The following is a 22,569-nucleotide window of genomic DNA, read 5'->3' as shown; positions in this document are numbered from 1 at the left end:
GCGTATATCGAACGATTTCTATATCACATGGAAAATCGCATGCATTTTTAATTCTTCATTTAGAACGGGGCCGGATGTAAAATGGATATAGTATCGAACTCCGCCGCCCCAGACCAAGTGGGCTCTGTTGACAGGAGGCGAGCTTTCCCGCAACACTCTCGAAGATAGCGGCGGCGCGATCGGCGTTCCAGACTGCTGCGTACGACAGCTGCCCGTATCGGTTGCGCCGAGGGCGCCATTTGAACGTAGCAGCGTACACACGCGGCGGCTTGGAGCCAGCACGGCTGCCTCGATCATGCGCGCACCTGTGCGCGCACGGCGGGGCAAGCCGCCTCGATCACGCGCGCACGGCGAGGCTTGCCCCCCCCCCCGTGCGCGCGTGATCGAGGCGGCCGTGGAGCCAGTTGGAGCGCTTTGTCGGTGCTGAGCCACACATCTTGTGCATTGCGGACTTCGTTGGCGGTGACGACAGCACCGGAACAGTGGCGGAGTTAACAGACGTGGAGATCGCGGCAGAAGTGACTGCTGAGCGGCCAAATGAAGACGCTGTCGAGGCTGATCCAGCAAGCGCTGATGTTGCCCCGCTCCCGACTGCAACTGAGGCTGTAGCTGCTTTGGCCGTTGTACGCCGCTACTGCGGCACAATAGAAGGCATTGGACTGTCTCTTGTGGACCGTTTGGACTATGTTGAGGACGCCGTGGTCAAGCACACGGTTGCCAATATGAAGCAGGCTACGCTGCTTCAGTACTTTCAACGAACTAAATAAATACTTTGTTTGAAGCTTCACGTGAGTATCTATTGCGCCACGATTGGTTCATTGATTGATTTGCGCTAGTTTTTGACGCGTTTTCTACGTGATCTTATATATCGAATTCTGGCTATATCGAACTATTTTGCGGTCACCGTGCTGTTCGATATATCGAGGTTCGACTGTACAATAACATCCCTGAGATACAACCCAGTACACTTCACTACACTAGGCTACATTTTGATGCCAGACCAAGTCGACTGTGTTGCTGTGCTTCAAGTGGTAAGCTGCAACAATGATTAAAAAAGAAAAATGACAAATGCCAGAGACCCTGATTAGTGAACTCAATCACTGCTGGTAGCAATCCGAAACGCCTTACTTTTCGCTGAACTAGAAATGAGCTCCAAGCTTGCACTGGCTAGAGTTCTTTGTACAGCAGATGTGCTCATTCCAATCTTGCTTGAACTAGCCCGTTTAGACATTTGTCAGGCTCTTCACCACTTAACCCGAAAGCACCTCACTACTTGGCAGGTAATATGAATAGGTTTTCAAGACATCAGTGCTCCAGCAAGCCCTGGATCATGTCGGGCATGTCCCCCAAGATCTGCACATGGGGATCACGTTTTCCAACACTTGCACTGCTCCTGAGCTTAAGCTCTGCGCACTGAGAGTGCACGTGGAATGCACCTAAAGTAATGGCAGAATAATCACAGATCGAAGAATGACGCTGCACTATGCGTCACTTTGCATGGCCCAGACGATCACCTCCACAGTGGACGAGTGGTGGAACGAACAGACAGATGAAACAATTAGCAGACATTTTCAGTTCACAAGTACCGCTCACAGCAAGACCCCAGGTTCTCACTTGTTTTGGAACTCGATGGCATCGAACAACTTCACATGGCTGTTGAGAGTGTCCCCAAACTTGACGGCCTTTTCGTGCAAGTCGGGCGGCGGCTGGTCTGAGCACTGGTCGAGTTCTTGCTCCGTGGGGACGGCCATTCGGTCATGCTCGGGTGGCATAGGACGCGGGCGCTTCAGCAGCTGTCCGATGCCGGCTCCTTCGTGCGACACCGGGAAGTTGAAGCCCAGGAGGCTACGCGAGAATTATTGGTGCATTCAGATTAGAGGGAGCCACAAAGAGACAATGTATGGAATGAACAGTTTACTGGCACTTGTTAAAGTGTAGTATCTATAAGTGTCCTGACAGATTTTCAAGGTCTCTGGCTATGGCTGCTGTGTGCTACATCAAGTCAAATTATACAGCTGTAACGACTCACATTTTTCATTTTTCAGAACCAGGTAGGCGAGTGCTGCCAGACATTTATATCCATGGTTGTGGTATACATTCATATGAATACAGTGCTTGTGTATGTGAGCACCAAGAAGCCTGCATAGGGGTAGTAGTCTTCAGAAAGGGATGGATACTCCGTTTTGCATATTAACATGCAAACAAAATAAACACTAGCATAAACAAGAGCAAGTTCACTATGCACAAGTGGACAGGAAAACATGCGCTAACCTAATCCAAATACTGTGTGTAATGTTCAGCTTTATACTAGTAAGCAAGAGCCAACGTTCGTTGCTTCTTCAGAAAATTATCACATTTGCAAACCTGCATGCATTTTGACTTGCAATTATACCTAATAAGGAAAGAAAGGCTTTAACAAGTGCAGAGTCAAGCTCTGAAACAGTCCTACAGAAAGGGTGCATGAGCTCATATATGAACAAAACAACAAAACCTTAAGAGCTACATGTGAATACTGTATGTATCATAGAATGCACACAGCCACAGCCATCCTGTCAATGTTCCTTTGTTGTACTCAGGCAGCTTTGTCAGATGCAGACCTGAAAGGGTTGTCATAAGTGCACTGTGAAATGAAGAAATGAATGTAAGATGTTATATGCAAAGAGCTACGACCAGCGTCGCCCCAGCTGACAGGAATCGAAGAGTTGAGGGGAAACAGGGAAAATAAACATTGCATTCAATATATCGCCATGAATATTACGTCCTATCAAATAATTCATTTTCGAACGTTTTCCTTGAAAGGTATCACACTCATTCAAGCATGTCGCTCAGTTAAAAAAAATAAAGGTGTTTCAGGGCCCATTCAAGAATTATGGCACAAGAGGTAGACAGAAAGTATAAGAGTACATAGAAAGAGCACTTCTTTCTGTCTCAAAAACTCCTTATACTCACACATCATTGAAGACTGCATCCTTGATGGTACCCACAAAGTGGTCCCGGGTCGCCACATGGTCACCTATGGCGGTGCCACCTCGGACGCCCCCAAAGAAGAGGCCTCCCAGGCCAGGACCTTCAATGTCGCCTGTGCCCTTCGGCAACCGCAGGCTGTCTATTTCAGCGTCGTCAACATTAACTTGAATCCTGCGCAGACATTGAGCATGTCTATTTCAGCGTCGTCAACATTGACTTGAATCCTGTGCAGACATTTAGCATTGGTTTCTTGTGCCTAGCAGCTCTGAAGGACAGCCAAGATAATTGAGATGAAACTCGTGTCCAAAACCAACAAATGCTCTATAAGAGATGTACAGTCAAAGGCTTCAGATTAATTTTGGCCATCTGTAATTGATTAATGAGGTACTGAAGACTCAGTACACTGGTGTCTTTCCATTCAGTTCACGCCGTAATGCAGCTGCCACTGTTGGCATTTTAACTCAATTGATCCTACATCCAAAAACAACGACAAACACAATACATACTCGTCTAAATCAGGGATCATCAAAAACTGTGGGCTCATGCAAACCTTTTGAATCATTTGACAGTACCAATGCACTGCTGTGTCCTTAACCCTTACCTGGTGCATGCAATGAAGCCAGCCCAGATGCCTTGCCCCTCAATTTCTCCTAGCCAGTCATCACACTTTCGCTACATATCAGTTTTAAGCTCTTAAGTCAAGACAGGAATCTTCAATGACACCTATATTTCGATATCATTTACTACTTGTCAGAGGATGTGTCAGTGTGTAGGGATCCCGCATTTGAAACACCGAGCTCCGCACAAAGCTTCACCTCTGTGATGCAAGCCGTTTTGAAAGGAGTAAAAAGACATGATAAGTTGCAAGTCAAAAGACGTAGAGTGAGAGAAAATGAAATTACAGAGGCATACTTATGCACTAAAACTCATTTTGCTTTCTCGTGATGACCCGAATAATTTCTCCCTGGTGGTAGGAAAAGGTGTGAAAGTACATTCAAATGGTCTTCCCATGCAAGCAAACATTTCCATTTGAGATAGAAATTGAAAAAAAAAAAAATTGAAATCATAAGACGGTAATCAGCATCCAAGCTCAGTAAACTGTTGAGCAAGGTTTACTATGCAAAAATAAGAATAAAAACAGCTTACACGAGCACAACAGCTGTGTTTACTTTACTTTAAAGGAGTAGTGACAGAAAATTCTCGTTTCATTTTTATTGCTTTATTTAATGGCCATCAAAGCAGTAATTACACTATGGGGTCTCAATTTCTTGCAAATACAAAAAAATAATTACTTACATAACCTTTAATGCAACCAGTTCAAAATGTGCAACAAGTGCAACGTGGTTTCGGGTGTGAGAAAAAGAATACCCATCCCATCACCGAAATTCAAAACCAATTGCGGCAACCTCGCGGTACCAGATAAGACTTATGCGCAAATACACACACGTACACACTACAAAAGTGCTAATGAAAGCCAAGTACATTCAGCACTCCACAGGACAAGAGGGGACAGTGGGTTCCCCTCGATTTCCAATGGAAGGGCTGATTTGGCAGCTCTTGGTAAGTCACTGCAGTGCTTTCAACCGCCGTACCGAGCTGACTGGCACGCTCTTGAGTTGTTCATGATTCCAAGTGACCACTACGTTCACTTCCAATGACACGAGTATTTTCCTTTTTCACGTCTGAATTCTCACTGCACTTAGCATGCATTTTGAATGGGTGGCATAACAGGTAGGGTAACTAATTATTTGTGTTGCTCTTGAGGAATTGAGGCTTTGTAGCATAATTATGGTGTTGACAGCTACCCAAAAAGAATCTACAAAGAAAACGCAACAGAAAAATTTCATGCGAGCACTCCTTTAAGTGAACAGTCTGTGTTTGCCTTGGTAGGTTATAATAAAGAATGACTGCAGTGACACCAACTTACTTTCGATGCCTCTTGATGACAGTGATGGTGTGGAATTTGTTGTCATTGTAGCGCTGTTCCGAACGCGAGGCCACTTCCCCAGCACCGCCGTTCAAGCGTAGCTCAATGTGACCATCCTTCAGAGCCACTGAATAGTAGTGCTGCAAACGGTAATCGGGTTTGCTTTCGTTACTGCCACTGGTGTGCCCCAAGCACCAGAAGTCTATTGCCACACTTCAAGTTGCACGGCGAGAAAGACGGTTATTTATTGTGATACACCACTCGCTAATTATAGCATGTCTATATATAATATGTCTGTCTGTAATATGAAATATAATTATATATGTCTAAGCTATCGTTCTTCAGATGCACGTGAAGTTCTGCGCGCCCAGCCAAAAAAAAAAAATTCACGTTTTTGTATTTTGTGGTGATGTATCCCTAGCGTCAACTAAGCTAGAGTGGAATCTCGATGATACGAATCTCACGGGGTCACGAAAAATATTCGGATTAGCCGAAATTCGTATTATCAGAGCAATTAAAACTAGCTAAATTTAAGAGTCGGAGGTGAATTCACTCAGGCACACGTACATAAAAAGCATTTATTTCTTGAAGAAAAAGTCTCTAATATCCTTCTGCTTCTTTTTCTTTGTCAGGTCACTTAGCAGACTGTTCAAATCTATAAGAACACGTGCACGTGTCATCGCTGATTTCATCCGCGGCCATAGCACGCCTCAGAACTTCGAGCGAGTGCAGCGTTTCAGCCGCCGGTGGTGGGCCTTCACCGTCGCCCACGTTTAACACACAGAACGCGGCCCAAAGCACAGCAGCTACTCTGTCGATGGCACGCGGAAAAGGAGGAAAAGCACAAAAGCAACAAAAACGCCACCGCTTCAAACTCTTCGCGCCTAGTCGCGGCCTCCGCGCTGTACGGAGCCGTGTCCACGCTTGCGCACCAAAAGAGAAAGGGAGAAATCGCGTGACGGGGCGCTGTTCTCTTTCGCGGCCGTAATGAGCGAGCATGAGCCGACCGCGGCTCATGCTCACGGTCGCATCCGTCGGTGCACTGGAATCGTGCTAACTGTGGCCTCTCCTCCACGCAGCGGCGCAACCTCCTCCCTTCCTTAGCAACCGGCGCGCCGGTGGAGGGCGCAGCTGCGCATAGCAACCGTGACGTCACACAGTAGCGGTAGAACGAGCGCGCGCGTCGGCGGTGACAGCTGCACTGCCGCTCCTTCGTCCGCTCCTGCCGCTCCAGGCTCCTTCGCCAGACGTCTTGTTGCAGTCGAGTGGATGTAACGCATGGCTCCGGAGCGGCCCAGTGATTGGGCGCCAAGCGGTTCGGGGAAACGGCAGCGGATGCCGTATAACCCCAACACCAAACGCCAGAAGAACAAGGAGCGAATGCGCATGCGACTACTGAACATGTCACCAGATGTCACGCCAACAGCGACTGATTAGATCGCCGGGTATCAAAGGCAGGGGAGCATAACGAAAGCTGTAGCAGCGACAGGCGATATCGCCGAACACCAAAGCGAGTGACAGGAGCGCAGACGGGAGCAGCGACTGGCCATTTCACCGAACAGCAAAGCCAGAAAAGCGGAGCGCAGACAGCAGCAGCGTCTGGCTTTCGTCAAGCACACTTTAGAATTTCCAGTGCCTTCGGTAATTTTCGTATCAACCGACGCGGGTCGAAAATTGATTCGTAACAACCGTTCTTTAGCACGTTGCAAAGTAATGGGGCTCGGCCGGGACCAAAGAAAAATTCGTATCATCCAGAAATTCGTATTATCCGTGATCGTATCATCGAGATTCCACTGTATGTCATTATGAAATCGCACGCGCGCTCAGGTATATACGTCTGTACTTCTGAAAAATAAAATATAATCAGGAGTAGGCGCTTGTCTTGCCTCCCCACCCCACACACACACACAAACTTTTCTTTAGTTTTGCCGACCTTTGTCTCGTTTTGCGCTGCTCAACAAAATCGGCCCTGGTCGAAACGAAAGGGGAAAAATTAATTTCTGTGGTTTTACGTGCCAAAACCACGACTGTGATTATGAAGCACACCATAGTGCGGGATTCCTGCTTAATTTTGACCACCCAGATTTCCTTATCGTGCACCCTTTACACGGTACACGGGTGTTTCTGCCATTTCGGCCCCCTTCGATATGCGGCCGCCACGGCCGGGATTCGTTCCCGCAACTTCGGGCTTAGCTGCGCTACACCAAAGCAACCACGCCACCACGGCGGGTCGTAACGGGAGAGGATCTAACGTTTCAACGCCGGAGTTCACTGAATCAGTTGTCATGTTTATCGTCGTCCTGCCTGCCCTTTGCCGTTGTCTTATCTACCTCCCTTCCCCCCCCCCCCCCCCGTAACAATTTGCAATATACCAAAGGATACTCGATGACCCGCTACCTAAAAAAAGGTATTTCCATGATGCTGAGGACCTGCAATTATTGTTATAAACAAAACGAGTTATCGGCAGAGCTACCCCTTTCCCAGTGGCCGTGGTTGACATAACAATTGCACTCCGGCAAGGAAAGTCACAGCCTCTTCCGTTGCACTTCGAGATGACAAGGAAGACGAAAAACAACTTACATAATGCTTTGCCGTCTCCTGTGCAGCAAACATGCGAAACCAGGAAGGAAACCGCTTGAATTTCCGGGTGTAGTCGTTGGATCCACTACACCGATTCTTCAAGGCTGACAGAAGTACGGTGCGTCATGGCTTGTGGCAACTCTGGGATTGAGTGCCCGTGCCGGGTGCAAAAATTACGAGTGTGGGCAGCAGGATAACGCACGTATCTTGGCAAGCAAAAAGATTACCCTCTGATAACAGATAATGGTCATTCAATAAACAAATTCAGATAAAATGGTACAGCTTATATCAAATTAGACTCAAAATAAGTCTACTACCTAACTATTCAAATACAGTCGCCGACCGTTTATTCGGACCTCACGGGGACTGCGGAAATGTCCGAATAAACAGGTGTCCGAAAAAGCAGATTAAGAAAAAAAAATGAAATCCTTTATTTCCACGCACTTCTTCGGGCTCGGCAGTAGGCTTGAAGAAATCGTGAGTGCGCCGTTGCACGCTGTCCCGTTTACGCGCAATCAGATAAGCCTGAATCTCGGAGAGGGTCGTACGGTCACTATAGGCGGCTGAAAGCACAGTCACTGCTTGTGCACGCTCCGCATGCGACGGCAGCGTAGCACATGGTGCGTCATCGTCCGGCGGAGCAGCAGAAACCTAACGAACGATCTCGCCGTCGTCGAGTTCTGCGCATGTCAGTACAGCAGTGTCAGCACTTGTGAAACTGTCAAATGAGACGGTGTCCGGAATCACAATGCAACCACTGCGCAGGTCTCGGCAGAATATTTTCCGCGTCAGTAGGGAGCACATCGGAAGGCGACAAATCTTAGGCCTCCCGGCACCCGCTTGCCGGCATTCCCCAGCGCAGTCTGCGCGGGCACTGTCGGCGCCATTAGACACTTGACGCGATGTTTCCGTACGCCACGTTGGATCACCGAAACCTCGACACAGCACACAACGCAAACACCACCGTGCCGACACCAGTCGCACAAACGAAAAACGTGCTACTCGCAGCGTCTTGCGCGAAAGAAAGAAATCAGCTGCTGGATTGTCTTGACATGGCTTACTAAGCTGAAACCGGAACTACTGTACGACCACTCTATCGAACCAGGCATAAACGATGATGATGAGCGGGGATTTCCAGTAGCGCCACTTCGTGGGGCAGCAAGGAGGCTCCGTTCAAAACAAAAATGGCGTTCAGCAAGTCGAACTATGCGCCGCGGTACAGTGTACTATAGCCGCGGTCAGAGTTGGTGCATGATGCCCTCGAACGAGTTGGCTCAAGAAGTGTCCGAAAAATCAGACGAGGGGTTGCAGGGCGTCCGACTTTCGGCAGTTGTTATACATTATGGTCTATGGGGAGAATGGCGGTGCCGCGAAGCTGACCGAATAATCGGGCATGTCCGAATTTTTGGAGTCCGGAAAATCGGTCGGCGACTGTAGTCCTCCACGACTGTAGCTGTTGCGAAAGAAAAAAAAAGAATAGAAACAATGAGTAAAAAATTAGGGGGTTTTACGTACCAAAACCACTTTCTGATTATGAGGCACGCTGTAGTGGAGGACTCCGGAAATATCGACCCCCTGGGAATCTTTAACGTGCACCTAAATCTAAGTACACGGGTGTTTTCGCATTTCACCTTTATCGAAATTCGGCTGCCCTGGCCAGGATTTGATCCCGCGACCTCGTGCTCAGCAGCCTAACACCATAGCCACTGAGCAACCATGGCGAGTGAAACTGAGTAGTGTACATGATACTGCCGCGGTATTTGTTTGCTTTACACTTTATTGAGCTTGCAGTCATATATGGACATTCAAAATCGAATTCTCAACGTCGTTGTCGGCGTCACCGTGAGGTTACGCTTTCTTTTTCACATCGGCTTCTACACGCAAATCAATGCTCGCCCTTTCACTTACGTGCAAAACAGGCTTTAGACGTTATCGCATGACGAGTGCTTTCCCACGACTGCATAATGACGCTACAGCGGTACGAACATGTCATCATCGAACGTATGCGATACTACGTCCAGTACGTTAAAAAGGAATAGTTCATTGCATTGCAGCAAGCTCTCTAAACTACAAAAAGAAAATAAAGTAGAAACCATCAGATGATATTCAAGTAAGCGTTTTCAAATACTTTATGCGGATCACCGAAATCAAATGGACACACTAGCGACACTTGCGAAGCATGCATGCTGACGTCACTAACGGTGTTTCGCCATGACAGAACAAATTATCGTCGACATGTTACGGTAGACGGCATGGCAATGAGACGAATGAGATAATGGCGGTGCAGCGACAAAGAAAACGTGACTATAACGTACCAGAACATACACGGCCCGCCGTGGTTGAGTAGAGGCTTTGGGAGTTGCGCGGCACGCTGAGCACGATGTCTCGGGATCGAATGCCAGTCGCGGCGGCTGCATCGTTATTGTCGTCCATGTCGTCGTTATTGTCGTCGACTGGACGACAATAACGATGACATGGACAATTAAATTACGAGTCCATGTCGTCGTTATTGTCGTCCATATCGTCGACGTCCATGTTGTCGTTATTGTCGTCGTCGTCGTCATTGTCGTCGTTCAGCAAAAAAGAAGCAATGTCACAGTTATGCAAACTTCCCCTGATAATAAATTCCAAGTGTGCTAAGGTGATGTATTTTACACTGTTCTAAGATATACCGCTAATTTGTGAGTAGGACTCTCACAAGAACCTCACAAACACTAACATTTCCGCGTATGCTGCAAACTCACGTATAGAGTATATCCGCATCAGATCATCTAACAGGAGCAATTCACAGAACTGTGATATCTGGGTTTGGCGAAGACTTATAGATCTGTAAAAATCGTGCTTATATACATTAGTTGTTTTCCTTGCCAGCTTCGACAATTCTTCAAAGAAAGTTCCGGCTCTGAATCCAAACTCCATTTCAAAGATTGGCTAGAGTATAACTTTCTCAATAAAAGGCAGCAAGTTCCCCTAACTACGACGGTTCTCTCACGAAATAAGTACATGCATTTCGTGAATTTCAATTTCACATGTACATTCGCCGACCGTTTATTTGGACCTCACGGGGACTGCGGAAATGTCCGAATAAACAAGTGTCCAAAAAAGCAGATTAAGAAAAAAGATGAAATCCTTTATTTCCACGCACTTATTCGGGCTCGGCAGTAGGCTTGAAGAAATCGTTAGTGCGCCGTTGCACGATGTTCTGTTTACGCGCAATCAGATAAGCCTGAATCTCGGAGAGGGTCGTACGGTCGCTATAGGCGGCTGAAGGCACAGTACAGTCACTATAGGCGGCTGAAGGCACAGTACAGTACAGTCACTATAGGCGGCTGAAGGCACGACGTCAACATGGACGTCCATGTCGACGTCCACGTCCATGTCGACGTCAACTTCCATGTCGACGTCCATGTCGACGTCGACTTCCATGTCGACGTCCACGTCCATGTTGACGTCCGCGCCGTCGTCCTCCTCCTAGTCATTCAGCAAAAAAGAAGCAATGTCGCAGTTATGCAAACTTCACCTGATAATAAATTTCAAACGTCAGGCACTAGATGGCCTTCCGTTGTTAGCAAAGCTATTGCACTGCGCTCATTGCCCCGTATGACACTCCAAAATTGTCTAGAGTTATTTTTTAGCATCTCTGGAAGGGTGCGATTAAAAAGCAAGAATTTAGATCGTTTCATTTCAGATAAGTTGTGGTGGCAGATTTATAGGCTGACCAACGTTTATCCGACCGAGATTTGATAGCGCGATAGAGCCTTTTCTTACGGTTAGAAAGACTGTTTATGTATCTGTTGTACCACGGGGCTCTCGTATTCGAAAAAACCTTCTTGGTAGGAATGTATTTAAAGGTTAGTTCTGAAATTTTCGTTTTAAATAAGTCCCAGTTGCTTTGTACAGATCGTTCAAGGTAATCGGACAAAAACTCAAATAAAAAGGAGCATAATTCATTGTTAATTGCATCGAAATCCGCTTTTTTTGTAGTCGCGTATTGTTTTAAGATGCTTTCGCGCGTGTGAGAAAGGCAGTGATATCTTTGCCTGTATAATTACATGATCGCTAATACCAGGCGTGTTAGACACACGATACAATTTCCGGCGTTGATGTCAAAACAAGGTCAAGAATTGAAGATGTATTATTTGTAACGCGTGTAGGAAATTGAACCAGCTGTGTCAAACCGAAATCAGAGCAGATGTGAAGGAAATGGTCTGCTTCAGCTGAATTAGGCGATGAATATGAGTACGAATTTGACCACATAATGTTAGGGAAATTGAAATCACCTAGTAGAATGACTGGCGCTCCGGGAAACAAAATGCTTACGTGATTCTGGCAATCATGAAGGTCGTCATGAAAATCGGAACACCCAGAAGGAGGGCGGTAGCATACACCAATGACAATTTTTTTAAAAGCCAGGTTGAGGCAACACCATGTTGCCTCCAAACTAGTCTTTATACAAACAGCGTAGCTTTCAACTTCCATGTTTACAGCAAGAAGAATGCCACCGCCACATCGATTAGACCTATCACATCTAAATATTTTGTATTTTCTTTCACAGCAAAACAGCTCTTCGTTTGGTATTTTATCAGAAAGCCAAGTTTCAGTTAACGTGACAATATCAACGTTAGAATCGTTGATCAATGCACACATTTCATCTTTCTTCGACAAAAAGCTGCAAACGTTAGTAGAGAGCACAATCAGGTGGCCATTGTTAGCGGACGCGCCGCCACCCCTGGCTTTCTCCTAGCTTCCCGAGGAAGCCAGTGCGCGACCAGAAGGAAGGTGCCGCGGGAAGAAGTTGGCGGCATTGGTTGCGCGTCTGGATGGTCCTATATTATATACCGTAAAAACCCGCGTATAATACGAACCCGAATATAATACGAGGTGAAATTTCTGGGACGAGAAATGGAAAAAAAAAGTTTTACCCGCGTATAATATGAGTGAAAGAAACTCGGGGAAAACATTTATTTAAATCGGACTCAGCACTTCATTCACTGTCGTCCTCCGCTGCGCTTTCATAGGACAATTCCTTGTATGACATATCCTCCCAGAGGTACTCGTCCTCGGTGCCATCGAGCGCGTTCGAGATCCCGCACTTCTTGAAAGCGCGACGCACAAGGTCTTCTGAGATGCTCGCCCATGCGTCCACGATCCACTTGCACAGCGTGGCTGGCGATGCCCGCTTCAGCCGCCCAGTCGGCGTCACTGCAGGTTCACCTGACCGCATCCACTCTGCGTAGCACCGCTTCACCGCGTCCTTGAAAGGCTTGTTGACGCAAACATCTAGAGGCTGCAGCTGAGACGTCATCCCACCCGGGATAACGACGAGTTCAGTATTACAATCACGCAACAGCTTCTTCACCGAGTCGGCCAAATGGCCACGAAACGCGTCCAGCACGAGGATGGAGGGGAACGACAACAGTGCACCGGGCCGCCTACACCAAGCAGACTTTATGCAGTCGAGCACAAGACTCTCATTCATCCACCCTTTCTCGTGGCATTTGCCTACACCAAACAGACTTTAGAGTGTTTTAGTTAAGCGTGTCTACGCTCCGCTAAGCAGCTAAGCGGAGCGGAAGCGCGAATGCGCATGCACCGTCCGCATAGCCGTAAGGGCCGATTTACGCTCAAACCGCCCATCGCCGCACGCCGCACCGCATGCATGCGGTTCGTGAAAAACGGGCGGTCGTCGCGATCGGTCACAAAATTGCATTTACGCTGAAACCGCATGATGCGGCGCGGTTCGCATGCGCCCTCTGGTTGTCCAAATAGGTAACCAGCAACTGGCAACATGCATCAGCGAGTCGGCAGCCTCGAGCGCTGGCGACCAGCAATATTTCGCACCGTGCCAGGATTTTTTTATTACGTTTGCTGTATTATTAGTTATTTTTTTATTAGTTAGCTCGAGCGGTTCGAATGCGCCTGCATCCGCACTTCGGTTTGGGGACGCAACGTCTGTTGAAAGCTCGCAAACATTCGGCAGTGCGCAGAGCAACACTGTTCGAAGTCGGCAACTGTCGCCAACAGCAGACGACACTAGCATATTTTTGTCGATGTAGGTTGAAGCTTCCGCATCATGGTGAAAACGCGACTCCTGCACTGTCACATTCTGTGCTGCATGTGTGGCATTGACGTGGTGACCCACCTTTGGAACACTGTGCAGTCGTCTTACCTGTGCCGCTTTTTTGTTATTTGTTTATTGCTACCGCATAATGTTGCGACAACATACGTCACTATGTGCTCGGTTGTGTACGGCGCGCTGGCGAACTTTTTGTAGCTGTGCTAGCGAAAGCTTGTGTTGTGGACAAGCGACGCACCATCGCTCCTCGGCTGGACGAAGCACCAGCGCGGAAGTAACGGGATGCGACCCCATCCCGAGTCGAGCTCTGAGAACCCTTCGTCGTCGCCCTCAGCGCCTCGGCTACCGGACAGGGACCGAGAGTTTGCCCACTCGAACACATGCAGCTCTCGCCTGCGTCTGTTGTAGAAAATAAACGCAGTCTGTTTTCTGCCACCAACCGATGCGCACTCCTTTCACGGATGGCGCCAGACCCCGTACGTAACACAGGCGATGAGGCAGGAGTTGCGAAGCGGATAATTTTTCGAAGTTAAGGCCGTGGCTACAGGACGAATGCACGGCGCTGTCGAGCCTTTCTCGGGCAAATCATGGGGATCGTGGATTCAGCGCCTCGATTTTACTTCGTGGCGAGCGACGTCAGCGACGAAGCGAAGAAGCGGGCACTTCTCATGTTTTGTTCAGCCGACACTTTCGAACACCGTGTGCGCGCGCTGATAGCGCCGAAGATCCCGGCAGAAGTCAACTTAAATGATTTAGTGACACTTCTTAGGCGGCACTTCGACAACAGGACATCCGAGCTTTAGAGCTGGTACGTGTTTCAAAGACCCGACCAACGGCCAGACGAGTCGATCAGCAGCTACGCTGCGGCCCTCGGAACCTTGACAGCCGACTGCAATTTCGGAGCGCTGCTTTCGGCTACAATATCGACGACGTCACCTGACACCCAAACGACCGCTTCAGCGGCGAACCCAACTATGCCGTCCCAAGATGTGATGCTGCGGGACAGGTTCGTCCGCGGCGTCTGGGATGAACATCTTCCGCAGAGACTGTTCGCAGAAAAAGCCTGACATTTCAATGCGCTGTGGACTTAGTCTTGTCAGCGGAAAGTGCGTCAAGGCATCAGCGAGATATCAAAGGAGTGGTAAACTCGGGGGAAATTAACAGGGCGTCGCAAATCAAGCCAGGAGGCAAGCATACGTCAGCGCGACATTGCTATCGATGCGACGGCTTGCACGACCCTGAAACATGCAAATTCAAGACAGCCGAGTGCCGTTTCTGCTCCAAGGAAGGTCACGTCGAGCATGCCTGCATCTCAAAGAAAAAGAAAAACACGGAACCACGCTCCGACAACTAGCAGCTACGGGCACGCAGTGTCAAACCACCACCTGTCAGCAAATCCTGCTGCAAGCTGCACACAGGTAGTGTACGTACACACTGCCCCAAGTTCCTCGTGGACTTGATAGTGGAGGGAAAGCCAGTCCAGTTTGAGGTGGACACAGGTACGGCATGCTCCCTGATATGCGAGGACATGGACTACAGAAGGTGGAAGAAAAACACTCTGTGGCTTTCATGCGAGCCGCTCGATTTGTGCACATGGTCAGGTAAACAATTACACGTCCTGGGCTCCGCACAAGTTCATGTGATGTTGAGATCAAAGGACTATCTGCTGCCATTGTTGGTTATGAAGGGCACCGGGTGCAACCTCCTAGGAAGAGATTGGTTTTTGGCACTTCAAATTCAGATGAAGGGGATCAACCACATTGGAGAGCCAGCACTAGAAATTACAGAGGTCGTGGGATGACACCCAGATGTCTTCAAGGAAGACATTGGAAGCTATACAGGTCCTTTAGTTCACCTGGAACTCGAAGACGGTGTGACAGCAATGTTTTGCAAGGCTCGTCCGATTTCAGTGGCGCTGCAGGCGCTTATGGAACATAAGCTTGACCATCTACAGCGCCAAGGCATCCTAAAACCAACGCAGCATACCAAATGGGCAACCCCATTGGTACTTGTTCAGAAGACCGATGGTACACTCAATGTCTGTGGTGACTACAGGAGTACTGTTAATACTGTTACTGTTAATGCAGCAGCGAAGAAGGCATCTTACCCGCTACCAACTACAGATGAAGTGTTTGCAAACCTACATGGTGGAACCCTCTTCTCAATGTTGAATTTTTATTAAGCATATCAACAATTGAAAGTTGATGAGAAACAGCAGCACTGCTCACAGTGAACACCACAAAACGACCTTTCAGGGTGGAATGCCTCCCGTTCTGAAATTCCGCTGCACCAGCTATCTTCCAGTGCCTGAGGGAGACAAAGATACCTGGAATTCCAGGGGTGAGTGTTCACCTTGACGACATCATTGTCAACGGGAATAGTGCAAATAAGCACGCACAGCGTCTGGATCAGGTTCTGTAGAGACTAACTGAGAAAGGCTTACGCCTCAAGAAAGAAAAGTGCAGGTTCGGAATTACGTCAGTTTAGTTTCTGGGACATCGAATTGATGGCAGTGGTGTTTGCAACACCGAGAAAAAGTTGAGGCTATACTTCAAGCACCCAAACCATCTGACAAGACATCCCTAAGGGCTTTTCTGGGCCTTATTTCATTTGACGACTGCATTTTGGAGAACAGAGCAATGGTCGTGGTGGAATTGTATAGGCTCCTAGAGAAAAACACGCCCTGGAAGTGGAAGAGCAAGCATCAAGCCAATTTCGATCGAGGCACTTAAGGAGATGATTCGTGCATCTACAGTGCTCGCTCACTATGACGGGACGAAGCCCCTTCTTTTGTCTGTGGACGCGTCGCCGTACGGCGTTGATGCCGTCCTCGCTTGGGAAGATGCTATTTGCCGAGAGGCGCCCATTGCATTCAGTTCATGAACACTGGGAAGTGCCGAAAAGAGCTACTTCCAGCTCAACAAAGAAAGTGCAGCAGTAATCTACAGCATCAGTCATTTTCATAAGTACATAGCTGGCCGGCATGTGACCATAACAGATCGCCAGGCATTGATTGGAATCGTGAGTGAAACAAAGCAAGTACCCCGGGTCTTTTCATCAAGAATTACGCGATGGTGCCTTAAACTAGCAACGTACGATTACAAGTTGCTGTGCAGGCCTGGCCTACTGCGCCAAAATGCGGACACTCTAAGCTGACTTCGACTACCAGCACAAGTTGAACATTATACCCCAAGAGACGTGCTCATGTTGGCTACCATGCTCAGCTTCGAGCTTTCACCGTGTCAACTAGCACGAATGACTCAAGAGGACTCAGTTCTGTCCCAAGTGCTGGAGGCTGTTTCAAACGGTGAAGTTCATAAACTGCCAAAAGAACAGTTTTCATCGTGCTGGAAACTGGAGACTGAGCTTTCAGCACAGGAAGGGTGCCTTGTTAGAGGCTCCCGGATGGTAACTCCAAAACAATGGCGAGAAACTACCTCCTTAAACTCGCACCTGCAAACCACCATATAATTGTGGTCATGAAGGCATGTGCACGAAGGTAATTTTGTTGGGCAGGCATTGAAGCAGATATCGAACGGCTCACTAGAAACTGTGCAACTTGTTGTCAACATCAAAGGGCACCAGCCAGGGCACCAGTGCCCAAATGGGAATGCACCAGAACGCCTTGGGACACAGTTCACGCAGACTTCGTTGGTCCCATAGAAGGCAGAATGCTGGCTTATTGTTGTGGACACATACAGCAAATTGTTGGAAGTGTGCTCCATGCATAATACACAGTCTGCCACATTGATTGAGGAACTCCGGAACCTTTTCGCAGCTTTTGGGCTCCCCAAAAAGCTTGTGACTGATAACGGGCCATCCTTCGTTTCAGTAGAAGTTGAGAGAACTAAAGAAGAATGGGGTGACCCATGTGACAAGCACACCGTACCATCCTACAACAAATGGCCAAGCAGAAAGGATGGCTTTTGAAACAAAACGAGCATTAGCCAAAAACAAGGACGGAACATTCGCGTGTAAGCTGGCCCAGTTTTTCTAGCGCAACACACCACCTGCATATCAACGGGTGAAATACCAGCTGCACTTGGGTTCGGGCGTGAGCTGGATACAGCTCTCACGTGCATTCAGCCCCAAGCAAAAGTGAACAAAATCCATACCAACTGCAACAGGGACACAAAGTCGAGAGTACTCGCTGTCGGACAAGCAGTTTTCTTTCGAAACTTCGGAGGGAATCTGATCTGGACAGAGGGAACGGTTTTGGAAAAGCTAGGCCACAGATAGTGGCTCATTAAAGGCCCAAACAGGTTAGTGCGATGACAATGTGACCACATCAAGCCCGGTGTTTTGAGACACCCCACAGAAGATTCGGCGACACAGGATAAGGGCTGTACGCTAACCGCGAGCAGTGTCCCACTCCCATTTATGCTTGGGATAAAAGCAGATAACTCCACGTCGTCAGAGGCCACTCTCTCAGGAATGCTGAAGCCTTCGCAATCATCGGTGACCAAACCAGAGATTGGCACTGCCCCTGAGACCGTGCCAAACACAACTGCAGAGTCATGCCCGCTGTGGGAACGACACCCTCCGGATCACTACGGCAACTCCATCTAAGAAGGGAGGAAAATGTTGTGTACAAGCGATGCACCACCACTCCTCGGCTGGACAAGGCACCAGTGCAGACGAAACAGGAAGCGACCCTGCCCCAAGTCGAGTTCCAAGAATTCTCCATCACCCCCAGCGTCTCGGCCACTAGACAGGGACCGAGAGTTTGCCCCCTCGAACACATGCGGCTCTCATCTGCATCTCTTGTAGAAAATAAACTTGGTCTGTTTTCTGCCACCAACCAATGTGCATTCCTTTCATGGGTGGGGCCAGACCCTGTACGTAACAGCTTGGAAGAACGCGCATACACGAACACACAGGTGTATCTAAGCCAATGAGCAAGGGATCTGTCACAGCAACAGCATAGCCTGCTGAAGCGCCGCAGCATTATCTATTAACATACTCCTATACAGATGGTTCTATTATCACAGAATACAGCTGTGTTGATTGACAAGTCACTTCGTCACCGAGCACGCATGTGAATCATCAACAGTGGCTTGTTGATTTAGTTGCACTTTGCTGCTGAGGTCTCTTTAGTAGCTGTGAAGTTAATAGTGAGCCTACAATTGCTTACATGATGTAACACCGAATGAATGTACAGGAGCACACAGAGCTAGCATTTGTTCATTCTATGTTAAGTCATTATTTCAAAGTGCACTGCCATGTTAAGTCATGACTAAACAACCAGCCATCAGTACGTCTTGAGCAATTGATTACAATTATGACATACATAAAAGTGATATGTACATATCACAGTTACTTATTCAGGCAGAGATGTTTGTCAGATACGTTTTCAAGAGAAGAATGTTTGCATGAAAGCAAATATTAATTCATATTGCTGAAAAGACACCCCATATAGGCGTGAATTCACCTAATGTTTACATTTCTTTTTGGTGCTAAAAATGTCCCTGCCAATAGAAGTAGTGTTATGTCATTCATGCCTTAAGAGATGACAGAGGTTCACAGGGCACACAAGGCAGCAATGCCCATGCATAAAGGCCAGGGTCACCAATCTGCTGCCCCTTCACTATTTATCCATACCTCTATCAGCATATAAACAATGTACAGCCTGTGGTCAAAGTGAATACAGGCATGCTTGCCCTCTCAGCAATGGCGACAATCAAGGATGATTGCCTTGAGACCGTTTGCTGCTGTCAACATCATTTATGCATGCATTCTCTTTTTATTCTTTTCCCTAGATAAAAAAGAAGCGTGCACAGTCAGTGAGCTATAGCAAAGTAATGTTATTTGATAGCGTTGGGCATGACCCTAATCTCATTCATGTAGTGACAACCTAGCTAGCTAATGCACAGCCACATTAAAAAGAAAGAGAAGTGCATAGGCTAACAAACAGGTGCACAGTACGTGTACTTCATCTTAAAGCAAAGCAAGATTATCAAGTGACTATAGAGATCTAGATTAAGGGGATGCAAGCATTGAGGCCCCCTAGTACTTCGAGCCTCAACGATTACATTCCCCTGATCTAAAACTCTCTAATAAGCTTTGCAATGAATGCAGTGATCTTGCATGCGAAATGGTTGACGTAGTAAGTCGTTTTATATTTGCCTTTCTGAATCAGTAACAGCTTAAACAGGTACACGACAATGAAATGAAATGCTGGCTCATATGGTGTACAAGACACAAGTAGGGGAGAACATTTGCCATGCCTGCTGTAACACCAATTCCCACATGCAGTAGCTTGTAGGCAATGAATGCAGGTTTATTATGTCAGGGCAACTTGCACCTACCCCTAATGAAAGAACAGAATGTCTGCATCGTAGACATTAGTTAATTAGCAGCATGTGCGGGGCAGCACAAGAAAGTAAGGGAATGTTTGTTGCCATTTTTTGTTTTCATAACCAACAGACAGTTTCTTGGGTGGAGCTCTATGATGAATTCATATTATGTTCTGTGTAAATCTGTAATGTGGGCATGTTTTATTATCTGATCACTTCATAAGTAGTCAAATGAATGCAGGTAGCCCCATAAACACTGTGAAACGGAACGCAGAAATTTCCAGTTAAGAAGCCATAGTGACTCACACTCTGTGCTGAACATAAAATAGAAAAAATGCGTAGTGGCAAATTGGGTGCACATTCTCATCTGCCATACAAATCCATATATTACAAGTAATCTTTCACTCGTTCTCGTATTTCTAACAGTTCCACAAACCTTACTGCAGCATCCTCTGTGGAGTAAAATAATCTTGCCAGTCACAGCTACTTGTTCACTCTATTAACATATATTAGCCCCCAGGCTTTCCTGCATTCCTTCATGCATGCTACAATAGCATGGCTGTGCTCAATCACCTCTTTCCATTCCACTGAAATGAAGATGGCATATATTTGTTACCAAAATATGCTCTAAATCATAACTGTTTATCATTCTTTAAGCCTCTGAGGAGTAAGGATGGATGTTCAGCCTTGCTGTTGTGGCATTTCATAGGTTCTAACCCACCGTCATATTTCTAAACAAGCAATGATGAAGTTATATAATCAAGCCATACCATTAGTACAACTGAGGTATTGCTTTCCCAGGAAGTCTCACTGCCACTTCCCTAATTTCGTAAATAATTAGACATGTTGACAACCTCGACATGTTGAAGTTACCTTCACAGCCTGTGTTTTAACACGACGAATAAACCAGATTAACCAAACAGCCCTTACATCATTCTCTTAATCACTTGATATACTAACTAGCACATGGCATTATAGTGATATTATATTCTGTTTGTATGTTCGGTGAATTGCACAAATCATTTTTGTCGCCCTTACAGCCTAGCTGATGCTGTCTTTCTTTATAACAAGGAAGCAACAACCTTACTTGGTGCATTGCTCTGAGAACTATAACTAGCTTCACAGTAGCACTGTACATGTACCCTCAGACCACATCGTAGACATGCTTCTGTACATACTAGAGGCTAGCCACAATCAGCATAATTTTGAAATCTAGATGGACAGGGTGCAAATTCATGTGTATCAAATAAATGTCTGTTCCATTGAGAGGCTGTGTGTATGCGATATAGTTATCAGTTCACTATACTTATGGCAGAAGAACAGAATACACAGAACAACAAAATCAAGTTCTCTCTGAAAAGCTGCTTTTTGCCACTATTATATGCAGCAAAGTAAGACTTCAGAAAGCACAAATATGGCTTAGAACGACAGAAAGCTGCGCTAGTTGGTAAGGATTCATTGTGCAAAAAAGAGGTGAGGTGTGCAGACAGAAAGCAAGAGTAGAGAAGTCTACTTCTCTACTCTTGTGTCCCGTCTGCATGCCTCACCTCTTTTTTACATCACAAATATGGCTTGGGCGCATCTTCGTGCATTGTGAGGTGGGCGAATGTTAATTTTTTTCAAACAGGAATTGAACAAAAATAGTAAGTGTCAAATATTGAATAGCGACACGACGACGTGAGTACTTGTAGTAGCAAGATTTATTTCCGTATATTTAGGTACTACATCTTAACCAACTAGTGCGGAATAGAGCTAACTATTGGAGACAAAGGATAAGTTTTAAATGCAAGGCTACTAATGTTATATATAAAAAAATTACTTGAATAGTGTATCAACAACTTTAGAGCCTCGTTGCAAAGAAGCTTTCCAAGAAATAATGGCTGCTGTATGAAGAGCTTCCAAAAATGCAAAATAAATTGTTTCCAAAAAAACATGAAAGTTGTAGAAAAAACAAACATAATGAAGGGCCAATGTTTTGCGGACACATGTAAAAGGACTTGTTGCAAGGAAAACAGCAGACTTATCACATAAAAGATAAATCTGCTAGATCGAGATCGGTGGTTGGCTTTAGGCAAAAAAAGCCTATGGGAAAGTTTTGTGCCAATACGGCTAAAAGATTCATTCGTTACCATGCTTGCCTTTGGAAGGCTGCATACTCTTGTTCACATGCAAGTACTTGTCACATGTTCGTTGTTAAAAAACTTCCAATTTATATACTGACACAAAAGCCTCCTCTGATCCCAGAAAAAGAATAGTATTGTCATATAGTATCCATAACATTTAGAACATCAGGCTACTATTTTTCACATTACACAAATACTCATGAAAGACAAAACTGCAAGAAACAGCATAACACTTTGGCATAATCCGTAACTGATTATATCAATGAGTTTCCCATTTCATGAGGCAAAGTTGCATAGGGCAGATGGGATGTGATATCTGTGATTCAGAGATGCATTATTGTATCTGAGCGCAAGTATTATACAACTGATCATTGTGGGAATAAAGAAATAACAGGCATTGATTACCATTATGTCATCATGTCACTTCTATCTGAAAAGTGACTATCATATCAAGTCAAACTTGAATTCAGAATCATGTTTATGTGCCCATATATGTGGGCCCCATGAACCGTTGCTTTAAGTGATGACCAGTGTCATGTTATTCCTCTATGTAAATGTGGTTTTGCACTATACACCTATAAAACTTTTGATCAGCATCCT

General features: G+C 46.6%; 2 protein-coding genes across 3 annotated transcripts in view; both read right to left on the bottom strand.

The window, feature by feature from the left end:
- The window catches only part of LOC126527685 (laminin subunit alpha-1-like), a 63,286-nt gene that overhangs the window by 23,804 nt on the left and 16,913 nt on the right, over positions 1 to 22,569 (bottom strand). The window contains exons 1-5 of one of the 2 annotated variants that reach the window (XM_050175550.3): positions 9,790 to 9,998; positions 7,475 to 7,615; positions 4,895 to 5,034; positions 2,950 to 3,138; positions 1,615 to 1,845 (exon numbers count right to left, since the gene is read on the bottom strand). In XM_050175550.3, coding sequence (XP_050031507.2) covers positions 1,615 to 1,845; positions 2,950 to 3,138; positions 4,895 to 5,034; positions 7,475 to 7,507 — 593 coding nt within the window. In that variant the 5' untranslated portion in view covers positions 7,508 to 7,615; positions 9,790 to 9,998. Of the gene's footprint in view, positions 1 to 1,614; positions 1,846 to 2,949; positions 3,139 to 4,894; positions 5,035 to 7,474; positions 7,616 to 9,789; positions 9,999 to 22,569 lie in introns of those variants that run through there. The other variant, XM_072284490.1, reaches the window with a different exon arrangement.
- Positions 10,584 to 22,569, bottom strand: part of LOC129383858 (uncharacterized) — a 32,532-nt gene continuing 20,546 nt past the window's right edge. The window contains exon 3 of the mRNA XM_055068803.2: positions 10,584 to 10,945. Coding sequence (XP_054924778.2) covers positions 10,691 to 10,945 — 255 coding nt within the window. The 3' untranslated portion in view covers positions 10,584 to 10,690. The remainder of the gene's footprint in view (positions 10,946 to 22,569) is intronic.

This window comes from Dermacentor andersoni, chromosome 9 (genome assembly GCF_023375885.2).
Source record: "Dermacentor andersoni chromosome 9, qqDerAnde1_hic_scaffold, whole genome shotgun sequence".
NCBI classification, from domain to species: domain Eukaryota; kingdom Metazoa; phylum Arthropoda; class Arachnida; order Ixodida; family Ixodidae; genus Dermacentor; species Dermacentor andersoni.
The sequence above is the reverse complement of the archived record's forward strand: the minus strand, read 5'-3'. Positions and strand labels throughout refer to the sequence as shown.